Raw genomic sequence first — 13,212 nt, forward strand, 5'->3', positions numbered from 1 at the left:
ACCAAGGGCTAGGATCATTTTGATCCAAGGGCTCACAATGATGGGGTAGGTGGCACCTACCCCCAAATAATAAAATATTCCCCCACTAACTCTCTTCACCTACCACCAAGTCATGACAAAGAAGGAGAAATGACATCCTTGCCCTTCCATGTTGATGAAGAACATAATTGGCATGGGCCAATCAACAATTGGTATGGGCCAATCAACAGCTTTTTCATTTTACAGTTAAGATCGACCAAAGACAAAGTAATAAGAACTGTATTACCAACATCATTTGTATGAATATATAAAAATAAATAGTAAATCTTGGAAGTTATAATTAATAAAAATAAATATATTACCCTAACCAGTAACCACAATAAAATTTAAAATAAATAATATTAATGCATTTTTTATTATCACATTATAGTTAAGTGCACCCAGTGTACCCAAGACTTATTTTGATATTCTAATGAAGAAACAAAAAATTCAATTAAAAATAAATAAAATAATTCTGTTCTCCACCAAATTAAATTATTTAATCCCAGAGCCAATTACCAAAGTCCTTGTCCACCAAATCCATATGATTCACAAAACTTAATTAAAAAAAAAAAAAGTAAAAATTAAAAAATTAAAAAATATATAAAAATAGACCTCCTCCTTCAATTTTCAATATTTTTTTTTTAAAATTCCCATTAATTAATTTATTATTAAAAATGAGAATACAAAGGGAGAGAGAGAGAGATGAACAGGATTATATGAGCATTAAACTCAACTTAATTACTCTCTTAATTAATCCCAACCCATTATTATTCCATATTTCAATTTTTGCTTTTGAAACATCCTACCAAGTTAAGCCACCATCATATTCTTTCTTCTTCTTCTTCTTCTTCTTCTTCTTCTTCTCCATCACTGTCTTTCCTACCTTTCTCCTTCTCCTCCTTCTTCCAACCTTCACCACTCTCTTCTTCTTCTTCTCTTGTGGTTTTCATGGCGGCCAACAAGTTTGCCACTATGCTGCACAAGAAGGGCAACAAAATGATATGTATACTTGTATATACTTTGCTGGAATGGACCCTCATCGGTCTCCTCCTTATCAACGCTTTCTTCTCCTTCCTCATCGCCAAGTTCGCCGCATACTTCGGCCTTAAGCCGCCTTGCATCTTTTGCTCAAGAGTAGACCATGTGTTCGAGCCGGCGGGGAAGCTGTCTTATCGCCGTCTTCTCTGTGATGATCACGCGGCCGAGATTTCTGGTTTGGGGTTTTGTTCTACCCATCGGAAGCTCGCTGAGGCTAGCGAGATGTGCGAGGATTGCGCTGCGGCGAGAGGGTCGCCGTCTGGGGCTGATCGTGCGGTGGCGTTGCTTTCTTGGATGAAGAGGAGTGAGGATGGGGAGAAGGATCTGAGGTGCTCTTGCTGCGATGTGAGCCTTGAGAGTGGGTTCTACTCGCCTTACTTGTTTCTCAAGCCTTCTTGGCCGGCTGCGGTGGAGTGCACCGAGAAGGAGGACTTGATCGAGCACCTTGTTGACGATGGTGATTGTGAGGAGATGGATCGTGAGATGGATGAGGAGGAGAAGAAGGATGAGGAGATCTCTTCTTTTGTGAGGATAAAGGATTCGTCTTTGGAAATGCTTACTGTTGGAATGGACGATGGTTTTGTTGAGGATGAACGGGTGGTTCCCGTGGAGTTGATCGATTCCACGACGTTTGATAAGACTGATGCTGATTACTGGCCATCTGAATATCAGTTCGTTGTTTGTCATTCGGCTGTTGATGTTGTTCCTAGTGTTTTGGATGCAGAGACTGCTGCTGTCCCTGAACTGGTTGAAGTTATCAAAGAGTGTTCATCTGTGCCTCCTGCTGAGGTGGTAGATGAGGGATGTTTATCTCAGCATCAGAATGATGTTCCAAGGATCACCGAGGTTGTTGGTGTTGGGAATGAGCCTTTTGATTTGGCTAAGGAGTTTGGGGAAATGCAGGACATTGAAGTAGGATCAATTGCAGCTTCAGAGGATCTTGGTGAAGCACAAGGTACTTTTTTTTTTTTTCTTTTTTTTTCTTTTCCTTATCTGTTGAGAATTCTAGGTTTGTTTATTAGTGTTATTTAACTTTTGAGCTTTACTGATTTCTGCAGCATTTGAAGAAGATGATAAAACAATGGATGTTGAGGCTACTTGTGAAATATCAATTGGGAGTGAAATCTGTGACCAGGAGCAGATTGATCAGGTTCACATTGATGGACAGGCTCATCTTTCAGTGGAAATAGAGAACCAAAGCTCAGAAGTTCTCATTGAAGTGGCTGATAAACGCCAAGGTACTTGTTCTTTCACTTGTCATAATTGATCAACAGAATATTGAATACTCCTCCGTTACATTATGCCCATTCCTCTGGTCTCATATATAATTGTGACAGGAGCTGTAATTGAGGTTGAGCAAGTGGAGGCCAGTGAACTGGTGGAAGCTAATGCACGAGATGTTGACCGCCTAAGTATTTGTCCTGAACTCAATAATGAAGTTGATGAGGAGAGAGCACCTGAGACACCAACCTACATTGAAGGTATCCATGCATTGCACAAAAGGTTTTTGTTCGAGAGGAGAGAATCTGGAACTGAGTCAATCGATGGAAGTGTTGCTAGTGAAATTGAAGGCAGTGAGCCTCTGACCATAGAACAACTTAAATCAGCACTTAAATCTGAAAGGAAGGCACTGAGTGCCTTGTACACTGAGCTAGAAGAAGAGAGGAGTGCTTCTGCAATTGCTGCCAATCAAACCATGGCCATGATAACTAGGCTTCAGGAGGAGAAGGCTGCAATGCAGATGGAAGCATTACAATACCAGAGGATGATGGAAGAGCAGTCCGAGTATGATCAAGAAGCATTGCAGCTACTGAATGAGCTCATGATGAAGAGGGAGAAGGAGAAACTAGAGTTAGAGAAGGAGCTGGAAGTTTATCGAAAGAAGGTTCTTCTCTTGGAAGCCAGAGAGAGGAGAAATAATTCCAATACAAGGAGCGGAACCTCTTCTGCTTCATTGAGTGCAGAGGAAAGTGATGATGTATCTTTGGGATCTAATGAAGGTGATGAGTGTTCCTACCGCCTTCATGAGAGTAATCAAAACACACCTCTAAATGCTGTTTTGAGTTCTGAAACAGATCAGGATACTACCAAACATCTGATTACACTTGATGAATCCTTGGCTGAATTTGAGGAGGAGCGAATGTCTATATTAGAGCAACTTAAGGCATTGGAAGAAAAGCTTTTTACTTTGGATGATGAGGCTGTCTTTAATAATGGAGAAGCAATCAAGCATTTATCTGAAGAAAATGGACATGGTTTGAATGGCCATCACCCATCTCCATGTGATGATCAAAACGGCCATGTAAACGGTTTCCTAAATGACCTGGATACAGATGATAAGCTTCATTGCAAGTGTAGAAGCATTGGTGTCAAGGGAAAGAGGCTTCTCCCTCTCTTTGATGCCATTGATATGGAAAATGAAGATGAGACATGTTCAAAGGAAGGGGTAACAGATGCTTTGCCTGAATCTCTTTCAAAGTTCTCAGTGGACCGGAAGAAGCTTGCTATTGCAGAGGAGGTTGACAATGTTTATGAAAGACTGCAAGCTCTTGAGGCTGATAGAGAATTTCTCAAGCACTGTATAAGATCATTAAAAAAAGGAGATAAGGGCATGGATCTTCTTCAAGAAATTTTGCAACATCTTCGTGATCTGAGGTCTGTGGAACTTCGAGTAAGGAATGCTGGTGACACCCTTGCTTCACTATCTGCCTAGCTGGCATTCGGAGGTAATTAATGCCTTTTTAATTAACCAAATATTGCCCTTGTTAAAATAGCTTCTGCCAGGAAGAATCATATTCTACCTTTCATTTTCCAATGAGCATTGATACATTGATTTTTCTCTTATATTGGACCAGATACATGGTTCATGAATTTGAGGACAAGATATAGAATACAAACAAGAGTATTGATAATAATATGTAAGCTTATTATTGACTAAATTAGATCTTAGATTATTTATTTATTTATTTATTTTAAGCAATGCTATATACTAAATTCCACATGTTTTTCACTATATTTGGCTTTTTGTTACAATCCTAGGGTGTTTGGTGCTCTTTTTTCCAAATCACTACTACACAATTGACTGCCTATTAAATTTCTAAGTTAACCCCAAGGACTTTTTGCCCATTTAAGTTTCAAATGTACAACATGGCATTAAGATTCAAAATTTTGTTTGTATCTTTTGTGAGGAGAATTATCCTTGCATGTGTATAATAGCTAAATTGACCTCATGGCACCCTGCCTAGTGGGCAAAAGAGATTAAACCGCCATAGAAGCAGACAACCATTTGTTGTAGCCATGCATTTGTTTGATGTGAATCACCTAGTTTCCAACTGAGGAATGTTCTGAATGTGCTGCTGCTTTTCTCGGACAGGTTGAGGTTTCTTAACCAGGGTGGTTGATGGTGAGAATCAGAACACAATCCAGAGAGATGATGCCAAGCCTAGTAGAAAAGATCCATGTTAGTGAATGTTTGGTAAAGCCAGGGGGGAGGATCTTCCTGGTTCTATGTATTTGTTGGTTGCTTTAGCTTGTTGTGTGCCAGCAGACCAGGAATGGGGTCTGCATGCCAAAGCCCAAGGTTTTTGTGGGCTTTACCTTCCTTTCCTTCCTTTTCCTTTCATGGTGGGATCCATGACCCTTTATTGTAGGGTTTGGTGGTAGGCCAGCCACTCCATGAATGTATGGTGTTAATCATGTCTTGCAAAGCTGTGGACAGACCATGCACATTCCATTGCCAGCTCCAGGAATACCGCAGTCCCAAAAGGAAAAGCAGGGTGAGTGGAGTTTCAGCTCCTCTTTATTTTATTTTTTTTGGTTGTTCTTTCCTTTATTTCTTCAATTTGTTTTTTTTTCTTTTCTTTTTCTTTTTCAAGGATGGAAAGGAAAGTAGTCATTGTAAGTTGTGTGGTGGTCTTTGCCATATTGTTTTTTGAATATAAATGAATATAGTTTGTGTCTGTTGAGTGTTTGATTGTTGATTGCTCCCAATATCTGTATCTTTAAGTGTAGTCTTTTTGGCTAGTTGTGCTTTGCTTTCATGCAGAAACTTGAAAGATGAGTATTAGTTTAGTCTCTTATTAACACTTTATTATTATCCAATAAGATCTGCTGCCATCTTTCAATGCTGACACCTACAAAGGTCCACAGAAATTGGTTGCTTTGAACTCAAGTTTTATAACCAAAGTATTATGTAGTTGAAGTCAGCATACTCATCAAGAGTGCAGCTGGTTGTTCCATCATTATAAATTCTTTGCTTGGTTTTTAACTGTAACATGGGGCCATTTTTGCAACATTTTAAAGGATGTTGTAGGTGCGCGCGTTTCTAAATTTAACAATTGTGGTTGAGGACTTTTCAGGGAAGCCAACTCAATCGGTCTATTTATTTATTTATTTATTTTTTTTAAAAAAAAAAAAGTTCATATCACACAAATCATTTCATCAAAGATCGAAACAAATATTAATCCATTTATTATTAATTAAAAATTACCCAGCCTGTTAAATAAATAGAGTTCTGACACAACAACCATGATGAATAAACATCATGTCATAGATGTAGGTAGCAGATCATGCACATATTTCTCAACTGCATCCAAAGTAGTGGGGGATGATGACGTGGCAGACCCACTAGAAACCAAGATCCGCTGATGAAGCACTGCTTGGCATCCAATATTGTATCTTTGCCTTCTAGTTAGTTCCTCAGGGGATGTAAAACAAACTTAAGACAAAAGGAATCAGAAATGCCTCATGTAATCTTGTCACAACCATTCCTTATTCAAAATTAAAACAGTTTATACCCTAACTATTTATGAAGGATGTTGGAAACTATATTAACATTATTTTCTCCCTCTAATATATATATATATATGTAACTCAAATCTCAATAATTGAATCTTGAGGCTGGATACTCCAAGGCCAGCCAACCTGGCAAAGCAGAATGGGAATAATCCAGCAATTCAGAAGGCATGAATGAGACTTTAACTGTCCCAACTTTAGTGGCAAGGGCAATTAAACATTACTATTTAGGTTTCTTAATTTAGGGTTCTTAAAGGTCCCACAAAAGGCATGACTTATTTATGGTGGTAGGTACTAGACTAACAAAACTTATTAAGGGTATTCATTAGATTAATGAATGACATGGATGAGCACAGATATGATTCTGCACACGATTCAAAGGTAGCTTTTCTTTTTGGAGCTTATTCTATTCTTCAAAAGGGAGCAAGAGCAAGGGAATGCTTTGATTGTGAGGGGTTAACTGGAGTATTGAGGTGATTATTTAGAGCTTAATTTAATTAATTAATTAGATTAAATTAGTCTTGGGACTTGTTATCGATCGCATAAAAGCTGGTGGATTAATTCTTTTTTGCTTGTGCTATGATTATAATGAAGAAAGTAAATGAAAAAGTAAGGGCATCTAATTAAGAATAGGTGAATTGGGGAGTTGATGAATGCATTGATTATGAGTAGTATCACTTTAATTGTAATTAAATACTAAGAGTAGAACATGATTTCCTTTAGGGGTCTAGTTTATTTAAATTGAGAGACATGGAGGAAAGTCATACCTCCTTCATTAAAATATGAAGTAATAAATCATGAATCCTAGTAGGATCAATTCCATCTAAAATAGATTAGAATATAAGTATATAACACTGGGCTGATTCAAGATGCTACACACATGCACACAATCTGTCAAGCCATGAAATAATCCAAATTACATTTACGTGAGATCCTATCCCTTCCACACATTTTATTATTTTTATTTATTGTTTATTTTTTAATTTTTGGGAAAACTCTATTTCTCATTGTAATTTTTTTTTATAATAAGGACAAATCAACACACTGCATCCACTACACTGTAATCATGCATTTGGCGAAAATTAGAACAATCAACTCTCCACATGAAACTTAAAATGTCTTACAATCTACCTATTGTGGTAGAGACCCATGTTATATGATTACTTTTATTTTATTTTATTTTATATTTGCATCTCACTCTAAATATGGGGAAAACATTATAGTTATCCAATTTTTTTTGTTTGACAAAAATGATAAATCAAAAATTAATTTAGAGAATAAATTATGATTATATATATGTATGCGTATGCTTTAAACCATCAATCTCTTACGAAAAAGTTGATGTTTTATATCTCTTCTTAATTTGATTCTTTCTAAAGATTAGTAGGATCAAATATTTATCTCATGGTATAATTTCTCATAATATAGTTTTTTTATTATTATTTAGGGATAAAATTACTTTTAAAATTTTATGCAACAATCAAACATACTCCTCCAGCTATATGTACTACTAACGTTTGAGCAAACTTTGAAAACCACTCCAAGGGAAAAGAAAGCCCAACCCAATTGCACTCGATCCACATCACTGGGAAGCGGGAGGGGTCAATCAACACGTCCACAAAACGTTACCCAAAGCGTATCCCCCTCCCACCCAACCTTTTAAACTTCCCATGCAGATGCTTGCGCATGCACACAAAAGCAAGCAACCATCATCCAATCTGACCTTCCAGTTCTCCTAACTCCACATATATATATATATATATATAAATCTATGAACACAGATCATACTTCCAACCAAGACCATAACAACAGCAGTTGACTTCTTCTATCTGAGACTGAGCTGCAAAAGTTCAATTGATGACTTCATCCAAAAGGGCCAAAAAACATAATAGAAGTCAGATTAGTAGAACCAGGATCCAAGTCCAAGTCCAACTCCAAAGGTGCAGCACTAGCATCATCATACGATGCCCAGATACGTCCACTGCTCGATGCTGTTGACAGGCTCCGGAACCTCAAAGTCATGCAAGAGGGCATACAACTCCCAACCATCGTCGTTGTCGGCGATCAATCCAGCGGCAAATCAAGCGTTCTTGAGTCTCTGGCAGGGATCAATCTGCCCAGAGGCCAAGGCATTTGCACTCGTGTCCCTCTCATCATGCGCTTGAAACGTGACAAGTTTGCGGTCAACCCTCAAATGCACCTTGAGTACCAAAACAAGATCATCCACACAACCGAGTCCGGCATCACAGCCGCCATTAGCAAGGCCACTAACGAGATTGCCGGAAGTGGTAAGGCTATCTCTAACACACCACTGACTTTGGTTGTCAAGAAGACAGATGTTCCTGATCTCACAATGGTGGACTTGCCTGGGATAACTCGAGTTCCAGTGAAAGGCCAGCCGGAGAATATATATGAACAGATCTCTGGCATTATCAAGGAGTATATTTCACCTAAGGAGAGCATCATACTGAATGTTCTTTCAGCTGCTGCTGATTTTACCATTTGTGAGTCGATTCAGATGTCTCGACAGGTTGACCGGAATGGTGAAAGAACACTGGCTGTGGTCACCAAAGTTGATATGGCTCCTGTGGGTCTGCATGAGAAGGTTATGGCTGATGATGTGAAGATTGGGCTTGGATATGTGTGTGTTAGGAACCGTGTTGGTGATGAGACTTATGATGAAGCTCGAGTGGAGGAGACCAAGTTGTTTGAAACTCATCCTTTGTTGTCAAAGATTGATAAGTCTATTGTTGGGATTCCGGTGCTTGCCCAGAAGTTGATGCAGATTCAGGCTGCCAGTATATCCAAGTGCTTGCCTGACATTGTGAAGAAGATCAATGATAAGCTCAGTTTCAATGTGCATGAGCTCGATAACATGCCAAGCAATTTGTCTAATGTGGCTGATGCTATGCGGGCTTTCATGAAGGTTTTGAGCTGTATGAAGGAAACACTGAAGAAGATACTTATACAAAGGGAGTATGATGAATATCCTGATGAATTTAACATGCATGGAGTTGCAAGGATTGTGGAAATGCTGACCCAGTACTCTAAGGAACTCCCAGTGAATCAAGTTATGATCAGTGAAGGTGAGTTCTTGATGGAGGAGATTAAAATTCTTGAAGAAGCAAAGGCGATCGGTCTTCCTAACTTCTTTCCTGAATCCACATTCAAGACACTGCTGAAAAGAAAAATTGATGAAATTTCCCACTTTCCTACAGAATTTGTAAAGAAGGTATGGAATTATATTGAAGACGTGGTAATTAAGGTTCTTGTAAGGCATTCTGATAATTATCCACAGCTTCAGTCGTCCATGACTAGGGCTGCTCAAAACCTGATTGAGAAAATGAAGAAACAGTCATGCCAAGTGGTGCAAGGGTTGATTGATATGGAAAGAGTTGGTGCTTATACTTCCAATCCAGACTACATGGTGATCTGGTGTTCATTGATGGAAAAACAAGATCATTTCTTGGATTTGCTTCATGATCATTCAAAGTCCTCCATACTTGATCTTGGGAGGGTCGGTAAGGTTAAAGTAGATCATCTCCGGCAGCAACAGAAAGAGATGGCCGAGAAAGCTTTCAATCTGAGAATGAGGATGATTGCATACTGGAAGAGTGTCATACTAAGATTGGTTGATGGACCGGCATTGCACATTATCTACAATATTCAGAAACTGGTGGAAACTGAGTTGGATAACGAAATAGTTGATGAGATTGCTGGGCATAGTGGGCTGGAGAGGATGCTGGAGGAATCACCGTCAGTTGCTGGGAAGCGTGATAGGCTTCATAAAAGCATTGAATTGCTAAAGGAATCTAAGCAGGTTGTTGCCAGGATTATGGATCGCATTCCACTTCTTGATGATTAGCTGTATTAATGTTTTTCATTTCCTGACCGTCATTTTAGTTGTTTACTTTTTCGAAATCTATCTTGTCTGCCTGCTCTGTTTCTTAAGTTATGAAAACTATGTTTGAGCATGCTACTTGTCAGCAATTATGGAAATCATCTACTATTTGAAACAAAATTTGTTTTACATCAAGCTTGAATTAATTATCTTTTCTACAAAGTTGAGCAGATTCTCAGTCATTGAAATTCCTTAATTTGGATCAGAACTCATAAAACAGAAGCAACTTAGAAGCTGTCTAAAATGGAGAGAGATATATGTAGAAATTCTCATTCATGAGGCCTCAAGTATGTATGTCTCTGTTAACCCTTTCATTTGATCCTCATACTGCATAGACCTGTAAAACATGAATCTATGTTTAGTTTACTTTATTATGTTAAATTTACTTGCTTATTATTGAATTCTGCAAGATAGTGATGAATTTATTCACAGAAAAAAGCTTTCCTTCCTGCAGAACAGAGTACTCCACCTTCAAGAAAGAAGTGGGCTGAAGCAGCTTCAAACTTGGTTTTTGATAAAACAGAGAAAGAGTGTGACAAAGACTGAAAAGAGAGAAAGAAAGAGAATGAGATTTAGTGAAGAACTAATTTCATTCAATTGTAAAAGAACTTCATCACAATTTGAAGCAATAAAGAACTTATACAATTCTGGAAAACTATCTCAACTAACAAAGCTGACGTGTAACCAACTACCATGCTGACATGGCGTACCACCAACCAATCCAATTAACAGACTCACTTAACTATCAATCAATTAACAGACAATGCTGACATGGACAAAGCTAGAAGCTTTAACTGGTGCTTAGCATGTATATTACTCCTCTTCTTCACTGAAACAATGAAAGAAAAAAATAAGGGAAAATAAAAAACAGCAACCACTAGATGTGGTACAACAGCAAGAGAGAATTAACAAAACAAAATACACGCACAAAGACACAGTCGTCCTACACAACACCCTCCAAGACCACTAACCCGAACTTAGATCAAAAACCTTCTCTGGGGTAGGAGTCTCCCGAGAGATTTCAGTGCGGGAGCCTAAAAAGTCCAGGCTTCTGCGAAAGATCCCCATGGACCCCTCCAGCTTCTCCTTGGAGCCATCTTTCATAACATTAATTTTTTCACTTTGGTTTCTTATATAACTTATTATGCATTTTCATGTTTTCTTGAATTATCATATTTACCTTCTTATGTAGTTCCATGTTTCTTTGTTGAATAAGTTTCGGCTTAAAATTAAAAGTTAATAAAAGTCAGTTAGTTCTTAATTAAGTATTGATCACATTATATATTATTATTTATAGGAGACAAACCTAAACCATATATGGTGGTATTCATTTGTTTTCAATTTTTCTAATATATCATGTAATTTACACATGTTCAAAGATGTGTTGATTATCATTTTTCAAAAGAAATATATGTAGATTAGCGAACCTATAATTGAAAACATTTTTATTTATCTCTCAATTAATAATTCAATTGTTTGATTGATAATATACATATATTTTATCCTTTTTTTTAAAAAAATACATTTTATATCAATTTTTTATATTTTGGGTGAAAAAATACTTGGAATTATGAATTATAATTATAATTTATATTTTGTAGAGTAGATTAGATATTTAAGTCGAAATAAGCTTAAAAGTGAAATTTTAGTATGAAAAAATATAAATTTTAAAAACTTTTAGAAATCTTTTGGATAAAAAGAAAAAAAGGTCTAAGCATAGTTATCAGACCCGGCCCGGGCATTGACCCGGTCAAGACTCTGGGTCACGGGTCAATTGGTTCAACCGTCGGGTCATTTGGGTCAATGCTGGGTTGATAAAAATATTTTAAAATATTATTTTTAAAATTATAAATTAGTTTTTAATTATATAATAATATATCATAATAATATCCATGAATTATTAGTTATCAAATAAATAATTTGATGGAAAAAATACAAAATAATTGCTAATCTTTGATTTGGAAGTAGTAGAAAAGAGGAAAAAAGCTCAAACTTCACATAATATCAATACATAACAATACTAATTCACAATAAAAGTTTAAATTTATCATCAAACTATCAAACCAAACTCAATCCAATATATAACCAAAGTTCAAAATTGAAATTACAAATCAAACTGGGTCAATTGGTCTGACCGCCGGGTCAACTGGTTCGACCGCCGGGTCAATCAGTCTGACCGCTGGGTCAACCGGTCTAACCACCGGGTCAAAGCGGGTCAATGCGGGTCAGAACGGGTTGATTGCATAACCGGTCTAATTAAAGACCCGGACCGGTTGAAGCACCGGGTCGGTCCGGGTTTGATAACTATGGGTCTAAGCTTCCAACATGGGCATGCTTTTATGCGGTAAAAATGTTAATAAAGTACGGATGCTAAATTAAAATTATTAAATGGTGTTGGCTTAATATTTGATTGTATTAGTCTTATTTTATTATATTGAGAAGTCAAGGAGTTATTGAAAAAATAATTTTAATGAGACTAGCCAGGATTTAGTTTTTATTTTAATTTTTATCTTTTTTATGAGGAGGATATGGGAATTTTATATTATCCATTAATTTATTTGATAGAGGCGAATGGGATCATTTATAAATTCTCTCTCTCTCTCTCTCTCTCTCTCTCTCTCCTTGGACTTTTGTTTGAAAGTTATGTGGAACTATTTTTTTTTTCTAATTCAAAGATAATTAAAATTTGGTTGTTTATAATAAAAAAAAAATATAACCCTTCCTCCCTATGCATGTAGCATTCCATTAATAAGCCCTCTCAGTCCCTCACTATTATTTACGACACATAAATTTGTGATATATAAAAATATTGTAAATTTGTGACAAAAATTGTAACAATGTGCGACAAAAAACTAAAAATATTATAAAATGAACCAAATTGCGTCGCAAAAAAATAACCATAAAAAAACGTCGCAAACCATATTGCAATATTTTGGGACCTAGTATGTAATTGGTTTACGACAAAGATTTCGACAAATTATTTGCAATGATCTATTGGTGTTGCAAAATGTGTCATAAAATTTAACAATAAAAAACTTATATTTCTCCTGATCAATAATAATAATAATAATAATAATAATACTCTTTCAAAATAAATGGTTTTTAAAAATTAATAAAATTTAGAAAGTAATAAAATTGTTTTTAAAAAAGGTTAAAGATTTAATAATTATAAAAAATAATAATGGATCAAAATGCAAAAAAACCCACTCTTTCCTATACTTTGAAATACTTTGTTAGCAATTCAATCAACATAAAACAACACTTCTGTGCTTGTGCTGATTAGACCATGATTTTATCACCCTACAATCATTTAAGTAATAAAAACAAAAATGAGACTTAATTAAGGAAGTGGATTTAAATTAGCCTATGTGGCCCATGGTCCTTGGATATTAAATCAAGATCCCGGCCAACATTTTTTTTTAAGAAAAATTATATTTTTTTAAATAATTTAAAATTTG

The 13,212-nt window shown here is 36.4% G+C and overlaps 2 protein-coding genes across 2 annotated transcripts; both read left to right on the forward strand.

Annotated features, from left to right (window-relative positions):
* The first annotated feature begins 768 nt into the window (after positions 1-768).
* LOC120261180 (myosin-binding protein 2-like) lies at positions 769-4,905 on the forward strand. The gene is made up of 4 exons (XM_039268952.1): positions 769-2,014; positions 2,118-2,297; positions 2,397-3,785; positions 4,433-4,905. The coding sequence occupies exons 1-3, from the start codon at positions 970-972 to the stop codon at positions 3,770-3,772; spliced, it is 2,601 nt and encodes an 866-aa protein (XP_039124886.1). The 5' UTR covers positions 769-969; the 3' UTR covers positions 3,773-3,785; positions 4,433-4,905.
* LOC120260205 (dynamin-related protein 4C-like) lies at positions 4,528-9,718 on the forward strand. The gene is made up of 3 exons (XM_039267645.1): positions 4,528-4,683; positions 4,778-4,835; positions 7,728-9,718. The coding sequence occupies exons 1-3, from the start codon at positions 4,528-4,530 to the stop codon at positions 9,716-9,718; spliced, it is 2,205 nt and encodes a 734-aa protein (XP_039123579.1).
* Positions 9,719-13,212: the final 3,494 nt, after the last annotated feature.

The sequence above is a fragment of the Dioscorea cayenensis genome, chromosome 5 (genome assembly GCF_009730915.1).
Source record: "Dioscorea cayenensis subsp. rotundata cultivar TDr96_F1 chromosome 5, TDr96_F1_v2_PseudoChromosome.rev07_lg8_w22 25.fasta, whole genome shotgun sequence".
Lineage (NCBI taxonomy): Eukaryota > Viridiplantae > Streptophyta > Magnoliopsida > Dioscoreales > Dioscoreaceae > Dioscorea > Dioscorea cayenensis.

Coding starts and splice junctions, on each gene's coding strand:
- LOC120261180 (XM_039268952.1), top strand. CDS start 970: ATGGCGGCCAACAAGTTTGCCACTATGCTGCACAAGAAGGGCAACAAA. Junction 2,015..2,117: donor GGATCTTGGTGAAGCACAAG/GTACTTTTTTTT, acceptor TGATTTCTGCAG/CATTTGAAGAAGATGATAAA. Junction 2,298..2,396: donor AGTGGCTGATAAACGCCAAG/GTACTTGTTCTT, acceptor TAATTGTGACAG/GAGCTGTAATTGAGGTTGAG.
- LOC120260205 (XM_039267645.1), top strand. CDS start 4,528: ATGTTTGGTAAAGCCAGGGGGGAGGATCTTCCTGGTTCTATGTATTTG. Junction 4,684..4,777: donor TCCTTCCTTTTCCTTTCATG/GTGGGATCCATG, acceptor AGCTGTGGACAG/ACCATGCACATTCCATTGCC. Junction 4,836..7,727: donor GTCCCAAAAGGAAAAGCAGG/GTGAGTGGAGTT, acceptor TTCATCCAAAAG/GGCCAAAAAACATAATAGAA.